We start from the raw sequence: 27,787 nt of genomic DNA, 5'->3' as shown, positions 1-27,787 counted from the left end.
GCTGTTACTCCCTGTCTGTCTGAGCTGTTACTCCCTGTGTCTGTCTGAGCCGTTACTCCCTGTGTCTGTCTGAGCTGCTACTCCCTGTGTCTGTCTGAGCTGTTACTCCCTGCGTCTGCCTGAGCTGTTACTCCCTGTGTCTGTCTGAGCTGTTACTCCCTGTGTCTGTCTGAGCTGTTACTCCCTGTGTCTGTCTGAGCTGTTACTCCCTGCGTCTGTCTGAGCTGTTACTCCCTGTGTCTGTCTGAGCTGTTACTCCCTGTGTCTGTCTGAGCTGTTACTCCCTGTGTCTGTCTGAGCTGTTACTCCCTGTGTCTGTCTGAGCTGTTACTCCCTGTGTCTACCTGAGCTGTTACTACCTGTGTCTGAGCTGTTACTCCCTGTGTCTGTCTGAGCTGTTACTCCCTGTGTCTGAGCTGTTACTCCCTGTGTCTGTCTGAGCTGCTACTCCCTGCGTCTGCCTTAATCTGCTGCCGCCTGGTTTGCTCAGAAACGCCCTCCGTCATCAAGGAGCCGAAGCTTCTGCAGGAAGCCATCGACCGTCTTGACCCGCTCCCGTTGAGGGTTTTACCCTTCACCTGCGTGATCAGGTTATTGCCCTGTTCGCGAAGATGCCCCTTGAAAACAAAACAAAAAGACTTATTACGTCACATGCACGCTAGCGTAGAGAAACGGCAACGCACCAGGGTGTGCTTTACACACTTGAGCAAGAACTTGAACGGCTAGTCAACTCCGTGACCGGGAGCTGACCGCCGCCAGAAACTCGAGCACGCGGGCGAGAAGCCGTACACGGGGCCACGAGTACGGCAAGACGACATCTTCTTTGGTTCTCTCGGTAGAGTCACCGGGTAGGATGAGAAGAAAATAATACATTGATGAAATAAAATAACACGGTGAAATTCTCACGACGTTTCGGCCACAACACAAGCGGCCTTCATCCGGTGAAGGGACGAGACCGTCTGGAGGACAGCGCTGGAGCGAAAAAAAGACACGCTCAGATCGCGACCTTTACCGAAAGAACCAAAGAAGATGAATCCTTGCAGTCACGAAAGCTTTAAATCGAAATTTAACCGCATCTACGGAGAGGGATTCCACACAACCTTAAGATCATTCAACAGACTCCGGGATAAGAAGGCTCAACTAATCGAGTCTCTCACCTTTCTGAAGAGATGCTGCGACTCTAAGCTTAAAGGTCGTGATCTGAGCGTGGCTTTTTCGCTCCAGCGCTGTCCTCCAGACGGTCTCGTCCCTTCACCTGATGAAGGCCGCTTGTGTTGTGGCCGAAACGTCGTAAGAATTTTTATCGTGTTATTTTATTTTATCAATTTGTTATTTTATTCTCATTCTACCTACGTGACTTTACCGAAAGAACCAAAGAGGATGAATCCTTGCAGTCACGAAAGCTTTCAATCAAGGCAAGACATCGCTCGCGCTCGGCCTACCGGTACGTGTTTCACTTGTGTGTATCTTAAAGATGGCAATTCTCCCGCTGTGTATCATACTGCCGTCCCTCCCGGCCATATCTCGTGCCACACTCAACTCTACAAACGGCTACCCCCGTTACTTTGCGTCAATAGCTGTTGCTCGATTTGCCACTACAACCTGCAAATGAAACACAGCTCATGGACACTTCTACACTCCATCATTGTATCCTTTTAAACCATATCTTCGTCCCATTGCTTCACCAGCACTCCTTCCAAACTTCATTCTGCTCTTAAAAATAACACCATCTGCGAGCTGCTATTCGTCCAAGGTTCGCCGCTCTTCATCCTTTCACAGAAAACACTTGTGCAAACCGTTAATTCTACTTTTCTTATTTCTGGGCGGTATTGAGCTTCATCCTGGCCCAAACATAAAGAACTCGTATAATTCTGTAGATTTTTCGGGCAGGAAAGGTGTTGGCGTTCTACGCGTCAACATCAGAGGGCTTGTGATTAAATTAAGTCGACTAAAACTAGAGGTGGCAAATCTTGACCCGGACATTTTTTGCCTAACATAAACATTTCTCACTCCTGCCGTCAATGACTTGCAGATTACGATTGACAACTAAAACCTTTTTCGGCTTGACCGAGGATCTAAAGGAGGTGGAATTGCCATCTATGTTCGGAACACTATTGCATGTTCACCAGCTCACTCCTTGTTTAAAAAATGTTGCTTTGAAGGTTTTGGCTCTCAGAATAACTCTCCCAAATAACCAACAGATATTGGTAGTGTGCTGCTATAGACCGCCTAGTGGGAAGGATGTTGAAGCTGCATCTGCACTGAGAGGGCTTTTTGAGGGCCTCCCTAAAGGTGAAATAATTTTAGTGGGTGATCTAAATTGGAATTGGCTAAACCCGCCGGCCGTGGCCACACATTTTTTACAGATGAATTTAACCTGTTTCAATTAATGTCCCCACAAGACCCAACCTAAAAAATCCGGGACAGTCATCTCTGCTTGACGTCCTATTGACAAATGCCCCTCACAATTTCACACCGACTGGTGTTCTGAGTAATAACCTTACTGATCACTCCTTCATTTTTGGTGTGAGATCATCAGCCAGACCCAAAGTCCCCCCCCAAAATTGGTTGAGAAGCACTCTATGAGACACTTCAGCACTCAGGCATTTACTAATGATGTGCTTCACTCGGATATTGACAAGGTCTGTGATATCCCCAACCTAAGGCTTGGGAGACCTTCAGATACACGTTTCTCCAAATTCTTAACAAACATGCTCCATTGGTTAGATTTAAAACTAAAGGCAAGCGCCCACCATGGTTTGATCCTTTGATTACAAAGCTCATGAAAACTAGGGACAAGGCTTGGGCATGTGCTCAGAAAAGTAATTTGGTCAATAACTGGCTAAAATACAGGATTTTAAGGAATAGATGCGTCAAAAAAATACGGCATGCAAAAAATGCCTATTTCAATTCCACTCTTCCTGGAATCACATGGAAATGCCAGGATGTTCTGGAAAACAATCAAATCTATCGAAAAGGCATCCAAAACAGACAATCTGCCCATTGAGCTTAACCAAAATGGGGAACATTTTTCAGATCCCAAAGAAATAGTTGACAATTTTAACCTTCATTTTTCTGAAGCCGGTAATCTTCTTGATAATGTATTGGGAGTCACCCCTGCTCATGCAAATCCCTACACCCCTGTCCAAACATTACACGAATTTAGTTTGCAGCCAATCCACGAAAGTAATGTTCTGAAACAGCTATCCTACCTCAAAGGGTCCTCCTCTGCCGGAGCGGATAGTTTTCCCGTCTTTGCTCTACTAACTGTTAGTCACCTAATATACAAACCTATAGCCCATATTTTCAACCTGTCCATCAAAGAAGCATCAGTTCCTCGAGAATGGAAACATTCCTATGTCCGTCCACTTCACTAAGGGGGCCCTAAAGATGACCCAAATAACTACAGACCTATCTCAATTTTGTCCCCGTTGATGAACATTTTTGAAAAATTATTGAACTGCCAAATTAGCAGTTTTCTGTCCACCAACAATCTACTACATCCAAAACAATCTGGGTTCCGGAAAAAATACAGCACCACATTTGCTGCATTAGACTCTCTGAATCACATTTACAATAGCCTTGATAATAAGCAGTACTGTGCCTGTCTTTTTCTTGACCTGTCCAAAGCTTTTGATACAGTAGACCACAACACCCTGCTTAGTAAACTAAGTTGCCTCGGTTTTTCCGAGAACACAGCAAAATGGTTAAAAAATTACCTCTTTTCTCGCACCCAAACTGTATTCACAGATGGTTGGAGGTCAAACAGCGTTAAGATAACAAAAGGGGTTCCACAGGGTTCCATCCTCGGCCCCCTCTTGTTCTCTCTTTACGTCAATGACTTGGGCACTGACCCGGATCATTCCAGGGTAAATCTTTTTGCAGATGACACGATACTGGTTACCGCTGGCCGCTCTCCGGATGACGTGATTGCTAAGCTCCAGGGTGATTTCAACAAACTACAACATCAGCTAGTTGCTCTTAAACTAGTCCTGAATACCTCCAAAACCAAGGTGCTATGCTTCTCACCGGGACTAAAGCAGGAAATTATTTTTCCCCAATTACATTCCTTAAATAATTGTCAAATAGAGCACGTCAAGATCTATAAGTATCTTGGGGTCATCCTGGATTCAAAACTGAATTTTGAAGATCACATTGAATATATTGGTAAAAAGACAAAAATAAAAATTGGTTTTCTGTATCAACACAAGCACTGCTTCCCCCAAATGTTCCGTTTGGAATTGATAAAAGCTACCATACTGCCTCTACTTGACTCCTGTGACATCGTGTATAAATCAGCCCCAAGTACTATACTGAAGAAGCTTGATTCCATCTATCACTCGGCGTTAAGATTTGCAATGAACTGCCCATATAGGACTCACCACTGTGATCTCTACATTGGGTCAAACTTAACATCTCTTAATGTTCGACGGCTTGTGCACCGGATCTTATTGATTCACGATGTACTTACAGACTACCTACTGGATCTCCTCTCTGTTTCAAAGAACTCACTCACTCAATCATTCACTCACTCAATCACTCACTCATTCAGACATTCCAGACGATCCTGAACACGTGACGGGTTCCAGCTTAAATACCCCAGGGCGACATGACATCACCGTCCCGCCCCCTGTGAACGACGTCACAAGGTGTGACGTCATCACACCAGAGGGCAAGCGTGACATGACATCACTAACTACTCTACAATTTGTGTTGATACTCTGGTGATTTTCGGTAAAGTCACGACGTAGGTAAAATGAAAACAATTAAATCACGACGTTTCGGAGGCAACACCAAGCTTCCGTCTTCAGATGGAACAGTCACAGCAAAAGAGCTGTATCAAGTGTGGTGAGTCTGTGGGTCTCTGTGTGGTGAGTTTGTGGGTCTCTGTGTGGTGAGTCTGTGGGTCTCTGTGTGGTGAGTCTATGGGTCTCTGTGTGGTGAGTTTGTGGGTCTCTGTGTGGTGAGTCTGTGGGTCTCTGTGTGGTGAGTCTATGGGTCTCTGTGTGGTGAGTTTGTGGGTCTCTGTGTGGTGAGTCTGTGGGTCTCTGTGTGGTGAGTCTATGGGTCTCTGTGTGGTGAGTTTGTGGGTCTCTGTGTGGTGAGTCTGTGGGTCTCTGTCTCTGTGTGATCTTGGAAGAAGCAAGCAAGATCATCACCATCACCACCACCACCATCAGGTTGCTGTGTTTATTGTCGTCATCGCTCGCCCTGCCACACCCAGCGCACTCAGCTGCTACAGCAACAACAACACCACCAACAACACCACCAGTGGTGGGGCACCACCACCAACAACAACACGAGTGGTGGGGCACCACCAACAACACCACCACCACTGGTGGAGCACCACCAACACCAACAACACGAGTGGTGGTTAGTGGGTGGGGGGTAGGGGGTAGTGGGTGGTGGTGTGGGGTAGTGGGTGGCTGGTGTGGGGTAGTGGGTGGGTGGTGGGGGGTAGTGGGTGGGTGGTGGGGGGTAGTGGGTGGGTGGTGGGGGGTAGTGGGTGGGTGGTAGTGGGGGATGGTGGTGGGTAGTGGGTGGTGGTGGGGGGTAGTGGGTGGTGGGGGGGGGTAGTGGGTGGTGGTGGGTGGTAGTGGCTGGTGTGGGGTAGTGGGTGGTGGTAGTGGGTGGTGGGGGGTAGTGGGTGGGTGGTAGTAGGGGATGGTGGTGGGGGGTAGTGGGTGGGTGGTAGTGGGTGGGTGGTGGGGGGTAGTGGGTGGGTGGTGGTAGGTGGAAGAGCCCCATACACGTTGGAGACAGCTTGGGATGGGGGTCTAGGGGTGGGGGTCTAGGGGTGGGGGTCTAGGGGTGGGGGTCTAGGGGTGTAGGGTCTAGGGTCTAAGGGTCTAGGGGTTTAGGGGTGTAGGGTCTAGGGGTGTAGGGTCTAGGGGTGTAGGGTCTAGGGGTGTAGGGTCTAGGGGTGTAGGGTCTAGGGGTGTAGGGTCTAGGGGTGTAGGGTCTAGGGGTGTAGGGTCTAGGGGTGTAGGGTCTCGGGGTGTAGGGTCTCGGGGTTTAGGACGAGGGTTGTGTATGTTAGGGGTTGAGGGTTATAGGTGACAGGTATGGGAGGGATTTAGGGTCTCTCCCCTAAGCCCCTACACACGGGGTGTGACAGGTGCATTGCCGATGGCTGGGGGTGTTGTGAGTGGTTGAGGGTTAGGGGGTTGGTGTACATATGTGTGTGTGTATGTGTGTGTGTACGTGTGTGTGTACGTGTGTGTGTCACTGTGTGTGTCACTGTGTGTGTGTCACTGTGTGTGTGTCACTGTCTGTGTGTCACTGTGTGTGTGTCACTGTGTGTGTGTGTCACTGTGTATCACTGTGTGTGTGTCACTGTCTGTGTGTCACTGTGTGTGTGTCACTGTGTGTCACTGTGTGTGTCACTGTGTATCACTGTGTGTGTGTCACTGTGTCACTGTGTGTGTGTCACTGTGTGTGTGTCACTGTGTGTGTGTGTCACTGTGTGTGTGTAGCGGTTAGCGCGCTGCGCTATGAACCTGGCGACCCGGGTTCGATTCCCGCTCACGGCCAACACCAGTGACGATTATCTGAACCGGTACCGGGCCTCCCCTAGGTCGACTCAGCCTCAAATGAGTACCTGGTGCGGTGTGTAAACATTGCCACTAGGGAGACAAAGGCGGTCGGGCGTGGTGCTGGCCACCCACCCCCTCGTGTACCGTTCCGGCCTTCATAGGTGCTCGCTAACAGCACTTGCCCCTACAGTCTGTTAAGGCTATATGGGGGATCTTTGTCACTGTGTGTGTCACTGTGTGTGTGTCACTGTGTGTGTGTCACTGTGTATGTGTGTGTCACTGTGTGTGTGTCACTGTCTGTGTGTCACTGTGTGTGTGTCACTGTCACTGTGTGTGTGTGTCACTGTGTATCACTGTGTGTGTGTCACTGTGTCACCGTGTGTGTGTCACTGTGTGTGTGTCACTGTGTGTCACTGTGTGTGTGTGTCACTGTGTGTGTGTGTCACTGTGTGTGTCACTGTGTGTGTGTCACTGTGTATGTGTGTGTCACTGTGTGTCACTGTGTGTGTGTCACTGTGTCACTGTGTGTGTGTCACTGTGTGTGTCACTGTGTGTGTGACTGTGTGTGTCACTGTGTGTGTCACTGTGTGTGTCACTGTGTGTGTGTCACTGTGTGTGTGTCACTGTGTATGTGTGTGTGTCACTGTGTGTATCACTGTGTGTGTGTCACTGTGTGTATCACTGTGTGTGTGTCACTGTGTGTGTCACTGTGTGTGTGTCACTGTGTCACTGTGTGTGTGTCACTGTGTGTGTGTGTCACTATGTGTGTGTCACTGTGTGTGTGTCACTGTGTGTGTGTCACTGTGTCACTGTGTCACTGTGTGTGTCACTGTGTGTGTCACTGTGTGTGTCACTGTGTGTCTCACTGTGTGTGTGTCACTGTGTCACTGTGTGTGTGTGTCACTGTGTCACTGTGTGTGTGTCACTGTGTGTGTCACTGTGTGTGTGTCACTGTGTGTGTCACTGTGTGTGTGTGTCACTGTGTGTGTCACTGTGTGTGTGTCACTGTGTGTGTGACACTGTGTCACTGTGTGTGTCACTGTGTGTGTGTCACTGTGTGTGTGTCACTGTGTGTCACTGTGTGTGTGTCACTGTGTGTGTGACACTGTGTGTCACTGTGTGTGTGTGTCACTGTGTGTGTCACTGTGTGTGTCACTGTGTGTGTGTCACTGTGTATGTGTGTGTGTCACTGTGTGTGTCACTGTGTGTGTGTGTCACTGTGTGTATCACTGTGTGTGTGTCACTGTGTGTGTGTGTCACTGTGTGTGTGTCACTGTGTGTATCACTGTGTGTGTGTCACTGTGTCACTGTGTGTATCACTGTGTGTGTGTCACTGTGTCACTGTGTGTGTCACTGTGTGTGTGTCACTGGCACTGTGTGTGTCACTGTGTGTGTGTGTCACTGTGTCACTGTGTGTGTCACTGTGTGTGTGTGTCACTGTGTGTGTGTCACTGTGTGTGTCACTGTGTGTGTGTCACTGTGTGTGTGTCACTGTGTGTGTGACACTGTGTGTGTCACTGTGTGTGTCACTGTGTGTGTCACTGTGTGTGTGTCACTGTGTGTGTGACACTGTGTGTGTCACTGTGTGTGTGTCACTGTGTGTGTGACACTGTGTCACTGTGTGTGTGTGTGTCACTGTGTGTGTGTCACTGTGTGTGTGTGACACTGTGTGTGTGTCACTGTGTGTGTCACTGTGTGTGTCACTGTGTGTGTCTCACTGTGTGTGTGTCACTGTGTGTGTCACTGTGTCACTGTGTGTCACTGTGTGTGTGTGTCACTGTGTGTGTCACTGTGTGTGTGACACTGTGTGTGTGACACTGTGTGTCACTGTGTGTGTGTGTCACTGTGTGTGTGACACTGTGTGTGTCACTGTGTGTGTCACTGTGTGTGTGACACTGTGTGTGTGTGTCACTATGTGTGTGTGACACTGTGTGTGTGTCACTGTGTGTGTGACACTGTGTGTGTGTCACTGTGTGTGTGTCACTGTGTGTGTGTCACTGTGTGTGTCACTGTGTGTGTGTCACTGTGTGTGTCACTGTGTGTGTGTCACTGTGTGTGTCACTGTGTGTGTCACTGTGTGTGTGTGTCACTGTGTGTGTGTGTCACTGTGTGTGTCACTGTTTCACTGTGTGTGTGTCACTGTGTGTGTGACACTGTGTGTGTCACTGTGTGTGTGACACTGTGTGTCACTGTGTGTGTCACTGTGTGTGTCACTGTGTGTGTGTGTGTCACTGTGTGTGTGTCACTGTGTGTGTGTGTGTCACTGTGTGTGTGTCACTGTGTGTGTCACTGTGTGTGTGACACTGTGTGTCACTGTGTGTGTCACTGTGTGTGTCACTGTGTGTGTCACTGTGTGTGTGTGTCACTGTGTGTGTGTCACTGTGTGTGTCACTGTGTGTGTCACTGTGTGTGTGTGTCACTGTGTGTCACTGTGTGTGTCACTGTGTGACACTGTGTGTGTGTGACACTGTGTGTCACTGTGTGTGTGTGTCACTGTGTGTGTGTCACTGTGTGTCACTGTGTGTGTGTGTCACTGTGTGTGTGTCACTGTGACACTGTGTGTGTCACTGTGTGTGTCACTGTGTGTGTCACTGTGTGTGTGTGTGTCACTGTGTGTGTCACTGTGTGTGTCACTGTGTGTCACTGTGTGTGTGTCACTGTGTGTGTCACTGTGACACTGTGTGTGTCACTGTGTGTGTGTCACTGTGTGTGTGTGTCACTGTGTCACTGTGTGTGTCACTGTGTGTGTGTGTCACTGTGTGTGTCACTGTGTGTGTGTGACACTGTGTGTGTGTCACTGTGTGTGTCACTGTGTGTCACTGTGTGTCACTGTGTGTGTGTGTGTGTCACTGTGTGTGTCACTGTGTGTCACTGTGTGTGTGTCACTGTGTGTGTCACTGTGTGTGTGTCACTGTGACACTGTGTGTGTGTCACTGTGTGTGTGTCACTGTGTGTGTGTGTCACTGTGTCACTGTGTGTGTCACTGTGTGTGTGTCACTGTGTCACTGTGTGTGTGTCACTGTGTGTGTGTCACTGTGTGTGTGTGTCACTGTGTGTGTCACTGTGTGTGTGTCACTGTGTCACTGTGTGTGTGTCACTGTGTGTGTGTGTCACTGTGTGTGTGTGTCACTGTGTGTGTCACTGTGTGTGTGTGACACTGTGTGTGTCACTGTGTGTGTGTGACACTGTGTGTGTGTCACTGTGTGTGTGTGTCACTGTGTGTGTCACTGTGTGTGTCACTGTGTGTGTGTGACACTGTGTGTGTGTCACTGTGTGTGTGTGACACTGTGTGTGTGTCACTGTGTGTGTGTGTCACTGTGTGTGTGTGTCACTGTGTGTGTCACTGTGTGTGTGTGACACTGTGTGTGTCACTGTGTGTGTGTGACACTGTGTGTGTGTCACTGTGTGTGTGTGACACTGTGTGTGTGTCACTGTGTGTGTGTGACACTGTGTGTGTGACACTGTGTGTGTGTCACTGTGTGTGTGTGTGTCACTGTGTGTGTGTGTCACTGTGTGTGTGTGACACTGTGTGTGTGTGTCACTGTGTGTGTCACTGTGTGTGTCACTGTGTGTGTGTGACACTGTGTGTGTGACACTGTGTGTGTGTGACACTGTGTGTGTGTCACTGTGTGTGTGTGACACTGTGTGTGTGACACTGTGTGTGTGTGTGTCACTGTGTGTGTCACTGTGTGTGTCACTGTGTGTGTGTGTCACTGTGTGTGTGTGTCACTGTGTGTGACACTGTGTGTGACACTGTGTGTGTGTGTCACTGTGTGTGTCACTGTGTGTGACACTGTGTGTGTGTGTCACTGTGTGTGTGTGTCACTGTGTGTGACACTGTGTGTGTCACTGTGTGTCACTGTGTGTGTGTCACTGTGTGTGTGTGTCACTGTGTGTGACACTGTGTGTGTCACTGTGTGTCACTGTGTGTGACACTGTGTGTGACACTGTGTGTGTCAGTGTGTGTGTCACTGTGTGTGTCACTGTGTGTGTCAGTGTGTGTGTCACTGTGTGTGTCACTGTGTGTGACACTGTGTGTGACACTGTGTGTGACACTGTGTGTGTCAGTGTGTGTGTCACTGTGTGTCACTGTGTGTGACACTGTGTGTGACACTGTGTGTGACACTGTGTGTGACACTGTGTGTGTCACTGTGTGTGTCACTGTGTGTGTGTGTGTGTGACACTGTGTGTGTGTATCACTGTGTGTCACTGTGTGTGTCACTGTGTGTGTCACTGTGTGTGTCACTGTGTGTGTGTGACACTGTGTGTGTCACTGTGTGTGTGTCACTGTGTGTGTGTGACACTGTGTGTGTGTGTCACTGTGTGTGTGTGTGACACTGTGTGTGTGACACTGTGTGTGTCACTGTGTGTGTGTGTGTCACTGTGACACTGTGTGTGTCACTGTGTGTGACACTGTGTGTGTGTGTCACTGTGTGTGTCATTGTGACACTGTGTGTGACACTGTGTGTGACACTGTGTGTGTCACTGTGTGTGTGACACTGTGTGTGACACTGTGTGTGACACTGTGTGTGTCAGTGTGTGTGTCACTGTGTGTGTCACTGTGTGTGACACTGTGTGTGACACTGTGTGTGACACTGTGTGTGACACTGTGTGTGTCAGTGTGTGTGTCACTGTGTGTGTCACTGTGTGTGTGTGTGTGACACTGTGTGTGTGTATCACTGTGTGTCACTGTGTGTGTCACTGTGTGTGTCACTGTGTGTGTCACTGTGTGTGTGTGACACTGTGTGTGTCACTGTGTGTGTGTGTCACTGTGTGTGTGTGACACTGTGTGTGTGTGTCACTGTGTGTGTGTGTGACACTGTGTGTGTGACACTGTGTGTGTCACTGTGTGTGTGTGTGTCACTGTGACACTGTGTGTGTCACTGTGTGTGTGTGACACTGTGTGTGTGTGTCACTGTGTGTGTCATTGTGACACTGTGTGTGACACTGTGTGTGACACTGTGTGTGTCACTGTGTGTGTGACACTGTGTGTGTCACTGTGTGTGTGTGTCACTGTGTGTGTCACTGTGACACTGTGTGTGACACTGTGTGTGTCACTGTGTGTGTGACACTGTGTGTGTGACACTGTGTGTGTCACTGTGTGTGTGTGTGTCACTGTGACACTGTGTGTGTCACTGTGTGTGTGTGACACTGTGTGTGTGTGTCACTGTGTGTGTCATTGTGACACTGTGTGTGACACTGTGTGTGACACTGTGTGTGTCACTGTGTGTGTGACACTGTGTGTGTCACTGTGTGTGTGTGTCACTGTGTGTGTCACTGTGACACTGTGTGTGACACTGTGTGTGTCACTGTGTGTGTGACACTGTGTGTGTGACACTGTGTGTGTCACTGTGTGTGTGTGTGTCACTGTGACACTGTGTGTGTCACTGTGTGTGTGTGACACTGTGTGTGTGTGTCACTGTGTGTGTCATTGTGACACTGTGTGTGACACTGTGTGTGACACTGTGTGTGTCACTGTGTGTGTGACACTGTGTGTGTCACTGTGTGTGTGTGTCACTGTGTGTGTCACTGTGACACTGTGTGTGACACTGTGTGTGTCACTGTGTGTGTCACTGTGTGTGTGTGACACTGTGTGTGTCACTGTGTGTGACACTGTGTGTGTCACTGTGTGTGTCACTGTGTGTGTGACACTGTGTGTGTCACTGTGTGTGTCACTGTGTGTGTGTCACTGTGTGTGTGTGTCACTGTGTGTGTGTCACTGTGTGTGTCACTGTGTGTGTGTCACTGTGTGTGTGTGTCACTGTGTGTGTCACTGTGTCACTGTGTGTGTCACTGTGTGTGTCACTGTGTGTGTCACTGTGTGTGTCACTGTGTGTGTCACTGTGTGTGTCACTCGAGTTGGAGGCTGCTGTGCTCAGCCCTTGAGTGACGACATCCCGGCCCTCATGATCTCATCCACCAACAGCAGGTTACTGGCGATGGACGTGCTGCATCACACACACAGGCATCACACACACAGGCATCACACACACAGGCATCACACACACAGGCATCACACACAGGCATTACACACATCACACACACAGGGATCACACACACAGGCATCACACACATCACACACAGGCATCACACACACAGGCATCACACACACAGGCATCACACACACAGGCATCACACACACAGGCATCACACACAGGCATTACACACATCACACACACAGGGATCACACACACAGGCATCACACACATCACACACAGGCATCACACACACAGGCATCACACACAGGCATCACACACAGGGATCACACACATCACACACAGGCATCACACACAATCACACACAGGCATTACACACATCACACACACAGGCATCACACACACAGGCATCACACACAGGCATCACACACAGGCATCACACACACAGGCATTACACACATCACACACACAGGGATCACACACATCACACACAGGCATTACACACATCACACACACAGGCATCACACACACAGGCATCACACACAATCACACACAGGCATTACACACATCACACACACAGGGATCACACACAATCACACACACAGGCATCACACACAATCACACACAGGCATTACACACATCACACACACAGGGATCACACACAATCACACACACAGGCATCACACACAATCACACACAGGCATTACACACATCACACACACAGGCATCACACACAATCACACACACAGGCATCACACACAATCACACACAGGCATTACACACATCACACACACAGGCATCACACACATCACACACAGGCATCACACACATCACACACACAGGGATCACACACATCACACACAGGCATCACACACAATCATACACACAGGCATCACACACATCACACACACAGGCATCACACACATCACACACAGGCATTACACACATCACACACACAGGCATCACACACATCACACACAGGCATCACACACATCACACACACAGGCATCACACACATCACACACAGGCATCACACACATCACACACACAGGCATCACACACACAGGGATCACACACAGACACACACAACAACAACAACCGCCATTCGCCACTAAGTGGCGGTGACGTCACCACGACGCTTGTGCCAGGCTATGTGCACCCTGAGGCCACGTGAAGTGTCGAACGCCCGCTGGCAGGAGGTCACGGGGCAGACCCAGGTGCCACGGGTCAGCAAAAACAACCCCCTACCTCCTCGCGGTGCCGGACGGGCAACTCTGTCGTGGACAGTGCTGTGGGGGGAGGTCTAATTCCGATTGGCTCCTCCCCTCATGGCGTCTGTGTCCACCACAGTGGCTAAACGGGGGCTCTGGACGGGTGCCAGGGGCTGGTAACCCCTCCACCTTCAATAAATTACCACTAAACTACGACTGAAATATGTAACACAGGCATCACACACACACACATCACACACACAGGCATCACACAGCCACGTAGTTTTACCCGGGCCCGCTCATGTGAAGGTCCTTAATGATCATGAGCAGAGGGTCAGGGACTCCAAAAGCACGAAGAACAACCCAGAGCCCAGGCCTACTGATGGTATCATAGGCCTTGACCAGGTCAATAAAGCAGAGATGTAGGTCTTGCTGGAATTCCCTACACCTCTGCTGTAGCAGACGGACAGCAAATATGGCATCTGTGCAGGACCGCCCTTTCCTGAAACCGCATTGGGGCTCCGCAAGCCTCTCCTCAGCGTGCCTGGCAAGGCGATGTTGAATAATCATTGCCAGGACCTTTCCTGGCACACTGAGGAGTGAGATGCCCCTGTAGTTGTTACAGTCTGTGCGGTCCCCCTTCTTAAAGAGGGGGACCACCAGGGCATCCTTCCAATCCTGCGGAACCTGTCCAGTGGTCCAGACTGTTGTTATGATGTCATGTAGGGGGTCATCCTCACTTTGTGCCACGATGTTTTCTAGGCTGAGGGATTTACCCTCCCCCAGGACCTCACAGAAATGTTCAGCAAATCTGCAAACCTGTTCCTGGGGGTCGGAGATTGGGTCACCGTTTTTTCCCCTAATGATGGTAATAGGTGTGGCGCTGCAAATTACTTTTTTGATGGAGTTAAATAGAGATTTGTGATCACGGGCCACTGAGGCAGACTCCATCTCCTCAGCAACACGCGACCACCACCCATCCTTGCAGCACCTCACGGCTCTCCGTACCTCCGAGCGAAGGCTACGGTAAGCCTCCTCATTCTCTGACATGGGATTCTGTAGCCGATGACAGTGGGCCTGTCGCTTTTTCTCAACCATCCTGAACACCTCCTCTGTCAGCCAGGGTCTCTGGGGAGGTCTGGACCGCGTACCCAAAGCAGCCATTGCAGCTGCATGAGTCACAGTCCTAAACCTCGCCCATTTACCCTCGACATCAGGAGTCGGGGAGGATGCCAATCCCAGCCGCAAGCGATGATGAAATTCTCGCTTGCAACTTTCATCAGATAACTGAGACCAGGCCACTTTAGGTTGGAATGGGGTCCTGGGTGTACACCCACCACCAGAGCGGAAGAATGGCAGGCGCATCTTACAGATGACTAGTCGATGGTCAGAGGGCAGATCAGCGCCACGGTAGGTCCTGGTGTCAAGGACATGGGCTCGCATCCGCTGGTCCGTCACTATGTAGTCCAGCAGATGTTCTTGCTTGGACCCGGCATGCATCCATGATGTTGTGTGGATGCGCCGATGCCGGAACAGCGTGTTGGTAATTACAAGCCCATGGGCTGCACAAAAATCTAGCAGCCTCCTACCGTTGTTATTGAGCTGATCTGGCCCATGCCCTCCAATCACTCCAGACCAGGTGCCAGTATCATGACCAACTCGGGCATTGAAGTCACCCAACATGATGACTCTATCCCGAGGGGCCACTTTAGCCAGCACCTGTGACAGGAGGTCATAGAAGGCATCTGACTCATCGGCTTTGCCTGCATCCCTCCACGGATGTTCATCTTCGGTGAAGGCATAAGTAACCACGACCACCATTCCTCGCCTCCGGTTGATGGGAAGGCGAGCCCAAAGTAGCCTGGGGCTTACAGCTTCCCACACCTCACCGCCACGCTCCCATGCCCCCTTCATTCTTTTGTTCAAAAGAAGACCCACACCCTGTTGTTTGGCAGTCTGCTGCCCCGAGTAGAGGACTGTCCACCCCTCATGGTGGCAGGAGCCAGAGCCGGTCCACCGGACCTCCTGAATGCCGCATAGATCCAGGCGGTACCGGTCCAGCTCCCGACAGTGACACACACACACAGTGACACACACACAGTGACACACACACACAGTGACACACACACACAGTGACACACAGTGACACACACAGTGACACACTCACCACGAGTGGAGCATCTGCTTCTTAACACAGTAGTTGTCCCACACTCCGGCATCCTTCGCTACCATGGGCTCCCCTGTGACAGACACACAGCACACACACACAGCACACACAGACACAGCACACACACACAGCACGCACACACACAGCACGCACACACACAGCACACACACACACAGTCACACACACACAGACACACAGCACGCACACACAGCACACACACACACAGCACACACACACAGTCACACACACACAGTCACATACACACACACACAGACACACAGTGTTATGGCAGGAACTGCTGCTACTGACTACTGACTGCTACTGACTGCTACTGACTGACTACTGACTGCTACTGACTGCTGATGACTGCTACTGACTGCTACTGACTGCTACTGACTACTGACTGCTACTGACTGCTGCTACTGACTACTGACTGCTACTGACTGCTACTGACTACTGACTGCTACTGACTGCTGCTACTGACTGCTACTGACTACTGACTGCTACTGACTACTGACTGCTACTGACTGCTGCTACTGACTGCTGATGACTGCTACTGACTACCGACTGCTACTGACTGCTGCTACTGACTGCTACTGACTGCTACTGACTACTGACTGCTACTGACTGCTGCTACTGACTGCTACTGACTACTGACTGCTACTGACTGCTACTGACTGCTGACTGCTACTGACTGCTACTGACTGCTGCTACTGACTGCTACTGACTACTGACTGCTACTGACTGCTGCTACTGACTGCTACTGACTGCTACTGACTACTACTGACTGCTGACTGCTACTGACTGCTGCTGACTGCCACTGACTGCTGCTACTGACTGCTGCTGACTGCTGCCTGCTACTGACTGCTACTGACTGCTGCCTGCTACTGACTGCTACTGACTGCTGCTACTGACTGCTGATGACTGCTACTGACTACCAACTGCTACTGACTGCTACTGACTGCTACTGACTACTGACTGCTACTGACTGCTACTGACTACTGACTGCTACTGACTGCTACTGACTGCTGCTACTGACTGCTACTGACTGCTACTGACTGCTGACTGCTACTGACTGCTGCTGACTGCCACTGACTGCTGCTGACTGCTGCCTGCTACTGACTGCTACTGACTGCTGCCTGCTACTGACTGCTGCTGACTGCTGACTGCTGCTGACTGCTACCGACTGCTGACTGCTACTGACTGCTGCCTGCTACTGACTGCTGCTACTGACTGCTACTGACTACTGACTGCTACTGACTGCTGCCTGCTACTGACTGCTACTGACTGCTGCTGACTGCTGACTGCTACTGACTGCTGCTGACTGCTACCGACTGCTGACTGCTACTGACTGCTGCCTGCTACTGACTGCTGCTACTGACTGCTACTGACTGCTGACTGCTACTGACTGCTGCTACTGACTGCTACTGACTGCTGACTGCTGCTACTGACTGCTACTGACTGCTAGGTATTGTGCTGGTGACTGCTGCTGGTGACTAGTGGTGACTAGTAGTGACTACTAGTGACTAGTGGTGACTAGTGGTGACTGCTGATGGTGACTAGTGGTGACTAGTGGTGACTACTAGTGACTAGTGGTGACTGCTAGTGACTAGTGGTGACTACTAGTGACTAGTGGTGACTACTAGTGACTAGTGGTGACTGCTGCTGGTGACTAGTGGTGACTAGTGGTGACTAGTGGTGACTAGTGACTAGTGGTGACTAGTGGTGACTGCTACTAGTGACTAGTGACTAGTGGTGACTAGTGGTGACTAGTGACTAGTGGTGACTGCTGCTGGTGACTAGTAGTGACTAGTGGTGACTAGTGGTGACTGCTGCTGGTGACTAGTGGTGACTAGTGGTGACTAGTGGTGACTGCTGCTGGTGACTACTGGTGACTACTAGTGACTACTAGTGACTAGTGGTGACTAGTGGTGACTACTAGTGACTACTAGTGACTAGTGGTGACTAGTGGTGACTACTAGTGACTACTAGTGACTAGTGGTGACTAGTGGTGACTAGTGACTACTGGTGACTACTGGTGACTAGTAGTGACTAGTGGTGACTAGTGGTGACTACTGGTGACTACTGGTGACTAGTGGTGACTACTAGTGACTACTAGTGACTACTGGTGACTAGTGGTGACTAGTGGTGACTAGTAGTGACCAGTAGTGACTAGTGACTACTGGTGACTAGTGGTGACTACTGGTGACTACTAGTGACTACTGGTGACTACTGGTGACTAGTGGTGACTAGTGGTGACTAGTGACTACTGGTGACTACTGGTCACTAGTGGTGACTACTAGTGACTACTAGTGACTAGTGGTGACTACTAGTGACTACTAGTGACTACTAGTGACTAGTGGTGACTAGTGGTGACTAGTGACTACTGGTGACTACTGGTGACTAGTAGTGACTAGTGGTGACTAGTGGTGACTACTGGTGACTAGTGATGACTAGTGGTGACTACTAGTGACTACTAGTGACTACTAGTGACTACTGGTGACTACTGGTGACTAGTGGTGACTAGTAGTGACTAGTGACTACTGGTGACTAGTGGTGACTAGTGGTGACTACTAGTGACTACTAGTGACTAGTGGTGACTAGTGGTGACTAGTGACTACTGGTGACTAGTAGTGACTAGTGGTGACTACTAGTGATTAGTGGTGACTAGTGGTGACTACTAGTGACTAGTGGTGACTACTAGTGACTAGTGGTGACTAGTGGTGACTACTAGTGACTACTGGTGACTAGTGGTGACTACTGGTGACTACTAGTGACTACTGGTGACTAGTGGTGACTAGTAGTGACTACTGGTGACTAGTGGTGACTAGTGACTAGTAGTGACTAGTGGTAACTAGTGGTAACTAGTGACTAGTAGTGACTACTAGTGACTAGTGGTGACTAGTGGTGACTAGTGGTGACTACTAGTGACTAGTGGTAACTACTAGTGACTAGTAGTGACTAGTGGTAACTAGTGGTAACTACTAGTGACTAGTGATTACTAGTGGTGACTAGTGGTGACTAGTGGTGACTAGTGGTGACTAGTGGTGACTAGTGGTGACTAGTGGTGACTACTGGTGACTACTGGTGACTAGTGGTGACTACTAGTGACTACTGGTGACTACTAGTGACTACTAGTGACTAGTGGTAACTACTAGTGACTAGTAGTGACTAGTGGTAACTAGTGGTAACTACTAGTGACTAGTGATTACTAGTGGTGACTAGTGGTGACTAGTGGTGACTAGTAGTGACTAGTGGTGACTAGTAGTGACTAGTAGTGACTAGTGGTGACTGTGTACCGGTGTTCAGGTCCACCCCGACCAGCTGTTTCGTCTGCGCCAACTCTGCCTTGAGTTTCACCACCGTGTCCAGAGCATCGTAGCCCGCGTTGTGAGACAAAGTCTACTCAGACACACACACAGACACACACTTAGACACACTTAGATATACACACACAGACACACACACTTAGACACACACACAAAGATAACAAAGATCCCCCGTATAGCCTTAACAGACTGTAGGGGCAAGTGCTGTTAGCGAGCACCACCTATGAAGGCCGGAACGGTACACGAGGGGGTGGGTGGCCAGCACCACGCCCGACCGCCTTTGTCTCCCTAGTGGCAATGTTTACACACCGCACCAGGTACTCATTTGAGGCTGAGTCGACCTAGGGGAGGCCCGGGACCGGTTCAGATAATCGTCACTGGTGTTGGCCGTGAGCGGGAATCGAACCCGGGTCGCCAGGTTCATAGCGCAGCGTAGCGCTAACCACTACACTATCACTCCCCACACACACAGACACACACACACAGACACACACACTTAGACACACACACAGACACTTAGACACACACACACACTTAGACACACACACACACACAGACACACACAGACACAGACACACACACAGACAGTGACACAGTGTCTAGTGAGTGTCTAGACAGTGTGTAGTGAGTGTGTAGGGATTCGCCCACCTTGGGGATGATCAGCAAGGCCTCGGCGAAGGCCTGGATGCCCAGCTGTGCACGGCCCTTCACCTGTGGCTGGAAGGCCGTCAGCTCCTGCCAAGCGGCCACCTCAAACGCACCGGCACCCGGAATCACACAGCCTGGAGCACAGCGTGTACACACACAGCGTGTACACACACAGCACACAGTGTGTACACACACACACAGCGTGTACACACACACAGCGTGTACACACACAGCGTGTACACACACAGCGTGTACACACACACAGCGTGTACACACACAGCGTGTACACACACAGCGTGTACACACACAGCGTGTACACACACAGCGTGTACACACACACAGCGTGTACACACACACAGCGTGTACACACACACAGCGTGTACACACACAGCGTGTGTACACACACAGCGTGTACACACACAGCGTGTACACACACAGCGTGTACACACACACAGCGTGTACACACACACAGCGTGTGTACACACACAGCGTGTACACACACAGCGTGTACACACACACAGCGTGTACACACACACACAGCGTGTACACACACAGCGTGTACACACACACACACAGCGTGTACACACACAGCGTGTACACACACACACACAGCGTGTACACACACACAGCGTGTACACACACACAGCGTGTACACACACACAGCGTGTGCACACACACAGCGTGTGCACACATAGCGTGTACACACACAGCGTGTACACACACACACAGCGTGTACACACACAGCGTGTACACACACAGCGTGTACACACACGCAAACACACATGCATGTGTACGTGTGTGTGTCTGTGCCAGTGCGTGTGTCTGTGCCAGTGCGTGTCCGTGTGTCCGTGTCCGTGCCAGTGCGTGTCTGTGTCCGTGCCAGCGTGTCCGTGCCAGTGCGTGTGTGCCAGTGCGTGTCTGTGTCCGTGCCAGTGCGTGTGTGTGCCAGTGCGTGCGTGCGTGCCAGTGTGTGTGTGTGTGCCCGTGTGTGTGTGCGTGTCCGTGCCAGTGTGTGTGTGTATGTCAGTGTGTGTGTGTGCCAGTGTGTGTGTGCCCGTGTGTGTGTGCCCGTGTGTGTGTGTGTGTGCCCGTGTGTGTGTGCGAGTGTGTGCCCGTGTGTGTGTGTGTGCCCGTGTGTGTGTGCGAGTGTGTGCCCGTGTGTGTGTCCGTGTGTGTGTGTGCCCGTGTGTGTGTGCGAGTGTGTGCCCGTGTGTGTGTGTGTGTGCCAGTGTGTGTGTGTGCCCGTGTGTGTGTGTGTGTCCGTGTGTGTGTGTGCCCGTGTGTGTGTGTGTGCCCGTGTGTGTGTGTGTCCGTGTGTGTGTGTGCCCGTGTGTGTGTCCGTGCCAGTGTGTGTGTGTGTGCCAGTGTGTGTGTGTGCCAGTGTGTGTGTGCCCGTGTGTGTGTGCCCGTGTGTGTGTGTGTGCCCGTGTGTGTGTGCGTGCCCGTGTGTGTGTGCGAGTGTGTGCCCGTGTGTGTGTCCGTGTGTGTGTGTGCCCGTGTGTGTGTGCGAGTGTGTGCCCGTGTGTGTGTGCCAGTGTGTGTGTGTGTATCCGTGTGTGTGTGTGTGCCCGTGTGTGTGTGTGTGTCCGTGTGTGTGTGTGTGTGCCCGTGTGTGTGTGCCAGTGTGTGTGTGCCCGTGTGTGTGTGTGTGCCAGTGTGTGTGTGCCCGTGTGTGTGTGTGTGTGTCTGTGTGTGTGTCTGTGTGTGTGTGTGTGTGCCAGTGTGTGTCCGTGTGTGTGCCAGTGTGTGTGTGTGTGCCCGTGTGTGTGTGCCAGTGTGTGTGCCCGTGTGTGTGTGTGTCTGTGTGTGTGTCTGTGTGTGTGCCAGTGTGTGTGTGTCCGTGCCTCTCACCATCCTCGATGGCGTTCTTGACGGCCCTCAGGCCGTCCCGCGCTGCGTCCCGAACCTGTTGCAGGGCATGGCGGCTGGGCCCTCGCACCAGCAGGGTGACGGACTGCGGCACCCTGCACTCCTCCACGAACGTGAACTTCTCCTCACCCTGCACACACAGTCACACACAGTCACACACACAGTCACACACACAGTCACACACACACACAGTCACACAGTCACACACAGTCACACACACAGACACACACTGCGGCACCCTGCACTCCTCCACGAACGTGAACTTCTCCTCACCCTGCACACACAGTCACACACAGTCACACACAGTCACACACACAGTCACACACACAGTCACACAAAGACAAAGACAAAGATCCCCCATATAGCCTTAACAGGCTGTAGGGGCAAGTGCTGTTAGCGAGCACCTATGAAGGCCGGAACGGTACACGAGGGGGTGGGTGGCCAGCACCACGCCCGACCGCCTTTGTCTCCCTAGTGGCAATGTTTACACACCGCACCAGGTACTCATTTGAGGCTGAGTCGACCTAGGGGAGGCCCGGGACCGGTTCAGATAATCGTCACTGGTGTTGGCCGTGAGCGGGAATCGAACCCGGGTCGCCAGGTTTATAGCGCAGCGCGCTAACCGCTACACTATCGCTCCCCACACAGTCACACACACACACAGTCACACACAGTCACACACACGCAGTCACACAGTCACACACAGTCACACACAGTCACACACACAGACACACACTGCGGCACCCTGCACTCCTCCACGAACGTGAACTTCTCCTCACCCTGCACACACAGTCACACAGTCACACACAGTCACACACAGTCCCACACACACAGTCACACACACACACACAGTCACACACAGTCACACACACACAGACAGTCACACACACACACAGTCACACACACACACACAGTCACTGCGGCACCCTGCACTCCTCCACGAACGTGAACTTCTCCTCACCCTGCACACACAGTCACACGCAGTCACACGCAGACAGTCACACACACACACACACAGTCACACACACACAGTCACACAGTCACACAGACACACAGTCACACAGTCACACACACAGTCACACACACAGACAGTCACACACAGTCACACACACAGTCACACAGTCACACACAGTCACACACACAGTCACACACACACAGTCACACACACACAGTCACACACACAGTCACACACACACACAGTCACACACACACACAGTCACACACACACAGTCACACACACAGCCACACACACAGTCACACACACACAGTCACACACAGTCTCACACACACACAGTCACACACACACACAGTCACACACACACACAGACACACACAGAGTCACACACACACACACACTGCGGCACCCTGCACTCCTCCACGAACATGAACTTCTCCTCACCCTGCACACACAGTCACACAGTCACACACACAGTCACACACAGACAGTCACACACACACACAGTCACACACAGTCACACACACACACAGTCACACGGTCACACACAGTCACACACATGCAGTCACACAGTCACACAGACACACAGTCACACACAGTCACACACACACAGTCACACAGACACAGTCACACACAGTCACACACACACAGTCACACACACCGACACACACACACAGTCACACACACACAGTCACACACACCACACACACACACAGTCACACACACAGTCACACACACCACACACACACCACACACACACACAGTCACACACACACTGCGGCACCCTGCACTCCTCCACGAACGTGAACTTCTCCTCACCCTGCACACACAGTCACACGCAGTCACACGCAGTCACACGCAGACAGTCACACAGACAGTCACACACACACACAGTCACACAGACACACACAGACACACAGTCACACACACACAGTCACACGCACACACAGTCACACGCGCACACACAAACAAAGATCCAAAGATCCCCCGTATAGCCTTAACAGACTGTAGGGGCAAGTGCTGTTAGCGAGCAGCTATGAAGGCCGTAACGGTACACGAGGGGGTGGGTGGCCAGCACCACGCCCGACCGCCTTTGTCTCCCTAGTGGCGATGTTTACACACCGCACCAGGTACTCATTTGAGGCTGAGTCGACCTAGGGGAGGCCCGGGACCGGTTCAGATAATTGTCACTGGTGTTGGCCGTGAGCGGGAATCGAACCCGGGTCGCCAGGTTCATAGCGCAGCGTAGCGCTAACCACTACACTACCGCTCCCCACACAGTGACACACACACAGAGTGACACACACACAGAGTGACACACACACAGAGTGGCACACACACACAGACACACACACACAGTCACACAAACACACACACATACACACAGTCACACATACACACAGACACACACACAGTCACGCAGTCACACAGACACACACATGCATACACACAGACACACAAACACACAGACACACACAGACACATACAGTCACACACAGACACACACAGACACACAGTCACACACAGACACACACACGGACACACAGCGGTGGTGGTGAGCGGCGGTGGTGAGTGGCGGTGGTGGTGAGCGCGGGTGTTAAGTGTGTAGTGGTGAGGTGAGAGTGGGGGCAGGATTGATTGGGAAGGAGATGTGGATCTGTCTATGTGTGTGTGTGTTTATGTGTGTGTTTCTGTGTGTGTCTATGTGTGTGTCTATGTGTGTGTCTATGTGTGTGTCTATGTGTGTGTGTCTATGTGTGTGTCTATGTGTCTATGTGTGTGTGAGTGTTTTTTTATCCTTGTGTGTAGGGGGTACAGCCTGTCATATCAGTCATCTCAGTCAGTCGACCCGTGACTGGCTCCAGTTTAACAGCAGAGGTTTCATTCCGAATCAGTCGAGCGGCAATATCTTTTCATCGGTTGCGTAACGCTGTGTGGAAGCTACCTGGTCTGTCGCTCCGCACTAAGCTTCAGGTCTTCTCGGCCACGGTCATTCCCTCCCTTCTCTACGCTTGCGAAACGTGGACCCCCCTAATGGAACATCTTCGCCAGTTAGAAACATTTAGGCTGGCCTGCCTACGATCCATCCTGGGTTTAACCAGACTGGATTGTGTGAGGAGCTCACAAATCCTTGAAAGATCTGGGCAAGGTCCCATCGGTGAGCTCCTCCGGCGGGAAAGGCTGCGATGGCTGGGTCATGTAGCCCGCATGCCCAGCCACCGCATGCCGAAACAGCTTTTGTTTGGCCGGATTGAGGGGGTTAAGCGGGCGCGGCACGGGCTAGAGAAGAGATGGAGTGATGTGGTACAGGAGGACGTGGAGCTGAGTGGACTTGCCGATGACTGGTACCAGCGGTGTCAAGATCGGCCTCTGTGGAGGAGGCTCATGAAGGATGCTACTGGGCAGTTGGAGGCAGTCGCCCTCCAACAACAACGGAGGGCGGAGGAGCGACGCTCACAACAGCGAGCGGAGCGCCGGGTGGCTAAAGCACAGCAGGTTGGCACAGTAGGGGGCACAGGTGGTGCATCAGCCAGTCATCTCAGTCAGTCGACCCGTGGCACCTGGGTCTGCCCCGTGACCTCCTGCCAGCGGGCGTTCGACACTTCACGTGGCCTCAGGGTGCACATAGCCTGGCACAAGCGTCGTGGTGACGTCACCGCCACTTAGTGGCGAATGGCGGTTGTTGTTGTTGTTGACTGTGTGTGTGTGTGTGACTGTGTGTGTGACTGTGTGTGACTGTGACTGTGTGTGACTGTGTGTGACTGTGTGTGACTGTGTGTGACTGTGTACCAGGGTCTGCTCGTAGACAAGGCCCGCGTAGCCCAGGCAGTCCACCGTGAGGTCGTCCACAGAGTTCATGGCCTGGCCTCCACACGCCAGCATCAGCCTGACACACAAACAGTGGTGGTGGTGGTGGTGAGCGACTGGTGAGTGTCGGGTGGCGAGTGCACGGTGGTGAGTGCATGGCAGTGAGTGGTGTGTGTGTGTTGGTGAGCGTGTGGTGGTGAGCGTGTGGTGGTGAGCGTGTGGTGGTGAGTGGTGAGCGTGTAGTGTGTGTGGTGAGTGGTGTGTGTGGTGAGCATGTGTTGGTGCGCATGTTGGTGAGCGTGTGGTGGTGAGCGTGTGCTGGTGAGCGTGTGCTGGTGAGCGTGTGGTGGTGAGCGTGTGCTGGTGAGCGTGTGCTGGTGAGCGTGTGCTGGTGAGCGTGTGGGGGTGAGCGTGTGGTGGTGAGCGTGTGTTGGTGAGTGGTGGTGATTGTGTGGTGGTGAGCGTGTGGTGGTGAGTGGTGGTGAGTGTGTGGTGGTGAGCGTGTTGTGGTGAGCGTGTGGTGGTGAGTGGTGGTGAGCGTGTGCTGGTGAGCGTGTGCTGGTGAGCGTGTGGTGGTGAGCGTGTGGTGGTGAGCGTGTGTTGGTGAGCGTGTGGTGGTGAGCGTGTGGTGGTGAGCGTGTGGTGGTGAGCGGTTGTTGGTGAGCGTGTTGGTGAGCGTGTGGTGGTGAGCGTGTGGTGGTGAGCGTGTTGGTGAGCCTGTGGTGGTGAGCGTGTGTTGGTGAGCGTGTGTTGGTGAGCGTGTTGGTGAGCGTGTTGGTGAGCGTGTGTTGGTGAGCGTGTGTTGGTGAGCGTGTGCTGGTGAGCGTGTGTTGGTGAGCGTGTGCTGGTGAGCGTGTGCTGGTGAGTGTGTGCTGGTGAGCGTGTGTTGGTGAGTGGTGGTGAGCGTGTGTTGGTGAGCGTGTGGTGGTGAGCGTGTGTTGGTGAGTGGTGGTGAGCGTGTGTTGGTGAGCGTGTGGTGGTGAGCGTGTGTTGGTGAGCGTGTGTTGGTGAGCGTGTGGTGGTGTGCGTGTGTTGGTGAGCGTGTGGTGGTGAGCGTGTGTTGGTGAGCGTGTGGTGGTGAGTGTGTGGTGGTGAGCGTGTGTTGGTGAGCGTGTGGTGGTGAGCGTGTGGTAGTGAGGTGTGCTGGTGAGCGTGTGTTGGTGAGCGTGTGTTGGTGAGCATGTTGGTTAGTGTGTGGTGGTGAGCGTGTGTTGGTGAGCGTGTGGTGAGCGTGTGTTGGTGAGCGTGTGGTGGTGAGTGTGTGTTGGTGAGTGTGTGTGTTGGTGAACGTGTGGTGGTGAGCGTGTGGTGGTGAGGTGTCCTCACCGCTCCATGTTGCGTCTCTTTGCCCGTCTCAATGCCACGATGCCTTCCTTGGCAAGCATGTCCAGAGAGTTGGGGTCTATTCCCTGCTCACCACACGCGGTGAGGAGGTGGTGAGTAGGTGGTGAGTACACTCACCCACTCACTCACCCACCCACTCACCCACCCACTCACTCACCCATCCACTCACCCACCCACTCACTCACTCACCCACCCACTCACTCACCCACCCACCCACCAACCCTTGGCAAGCATGTCCAGAGAGTTGGGGTCTATTCCCTGCTCACCACACGCGGTGAGGAGGTGGTGAGTAGGTGGTGAGTACACTCACCCACTCACTCACCCACCCACTCACCCACCCACTCACTCACCCATCCACTCACCCACCCACTCACTCACTCACTCACCCACCCACTCACTCACTCACCCACCCACCCACCAACCCTTGGCAAGCATGTCCAGAGAGTTGGGGTCTATTCCCTGCTCACCACACGCGGTGAGGAGGTGGTGAGTAGGTGGTGAGTACACTCACCCACTCACTCACCTACCCACTCACTCCCTCACCCACCCACCCACTCACTCACTCCCTCACCCACTCACTCACCCACCACTCACCCACTCACTCACCTACCCACCCACTCACCCACCCACTCACTCACCCACCACTCACCCACTCCCGCACCTACTCCCACTCCCTCACCCACTCACCCACCAACCCATCCACCCACCCACTCACCCATCCACCCACCCACTCACCCACCAACCCACCCACTCACCCACCAACCCACCCACTCACCCACTCACCCACCAACCCACCCACTCACCCACCAACCCACCCACTCACCCACCAACCCACCAACCCACCCACTCACCCACCAACCCACTCAATCACCCACCCACTCACTCATCCACCCACCCACTCACTCATCCACCCACTCACCCACCCACCCACTCACCCACCCACCCACCCACTCACCCACCCACTCACCCACCCACCCACTCACC

At 52.2% G+C, this 27,787-nt stretch overlaps 1 protein-coding gene across 2 annotated transcripts in view; it reads right to left on the bottom strand.

Annotated features, from left to right (window-relative positions):
• Positions 1-5,176: 5,176 nt before the first annotated feature.
• Positions 5,177-27,787, bottom strand: part of LOC116936868 (T-complex protein 1 subunit zeta) — a 49,821-nt gene continuing 27,210 nt past the window's right edge. Inside the window, exons 8-15 of one of the 2 annotated variants that reach the window (XM_076063366.1) lie at positions 26,786-26,868; positions 25,442-25,538; positions 21,679-21,826; positions 19,828-19,961; positions 19,150-19,252; positions 15,851-15,923; positions 12,388-12,484; positions 5,177-11,935 (exon numbers count right to left, since the gene is read on the bottom strand). In XM_076063366.1, coding sequence (XP_075919481.1) covers positions 12,412-12,484; positions 15,851-15,923; positions 19,150-19,252; positions 19,828-19,961; positions 21,679-21,826; positions 25,442-25,538; positions 26,786-26,868 — 711 coding nt within the window. In that variant the 3' untranslated portion in view covers positions 5,177-11,935; positions 12,388-12,411. Of the gene's footprint in view, positions 12,485-15,850; positions 15,924-19,149; positions 19,253-19,827; positions 19,962-21,678; positions 21,827-25,441; positions 25,539-26,785; positions 26,869-27,787 lie in introns of both variants that reach the window. The other variant, XM_076063365.1, reaches the window with a different exon arrangement.

Source organism: Petromyzon marinus, unplaced genomic scaffold, assembly GCF_048934315.1.
Source record: "Petromyzon marinus isolate PM22_M1 ecotype Great Lakes invasive population unplaced genomic scaffold, UKy_Petmar_22M1.pri1.0 PM_Scaffold_105, whole genome shotgun sequence".
NCBI classification, from domain to species: Eukaryota; Metazoa; Chordata; class Hyperoartia; order Petromyzontiformes; family Petromyzontidae; genus Petromyzon; species Petromyzon marinus.
Note: the sequence above shows the minus strand (reverse complement) of the source record. Positions and strands in the feature narration are given on the sequence as shown.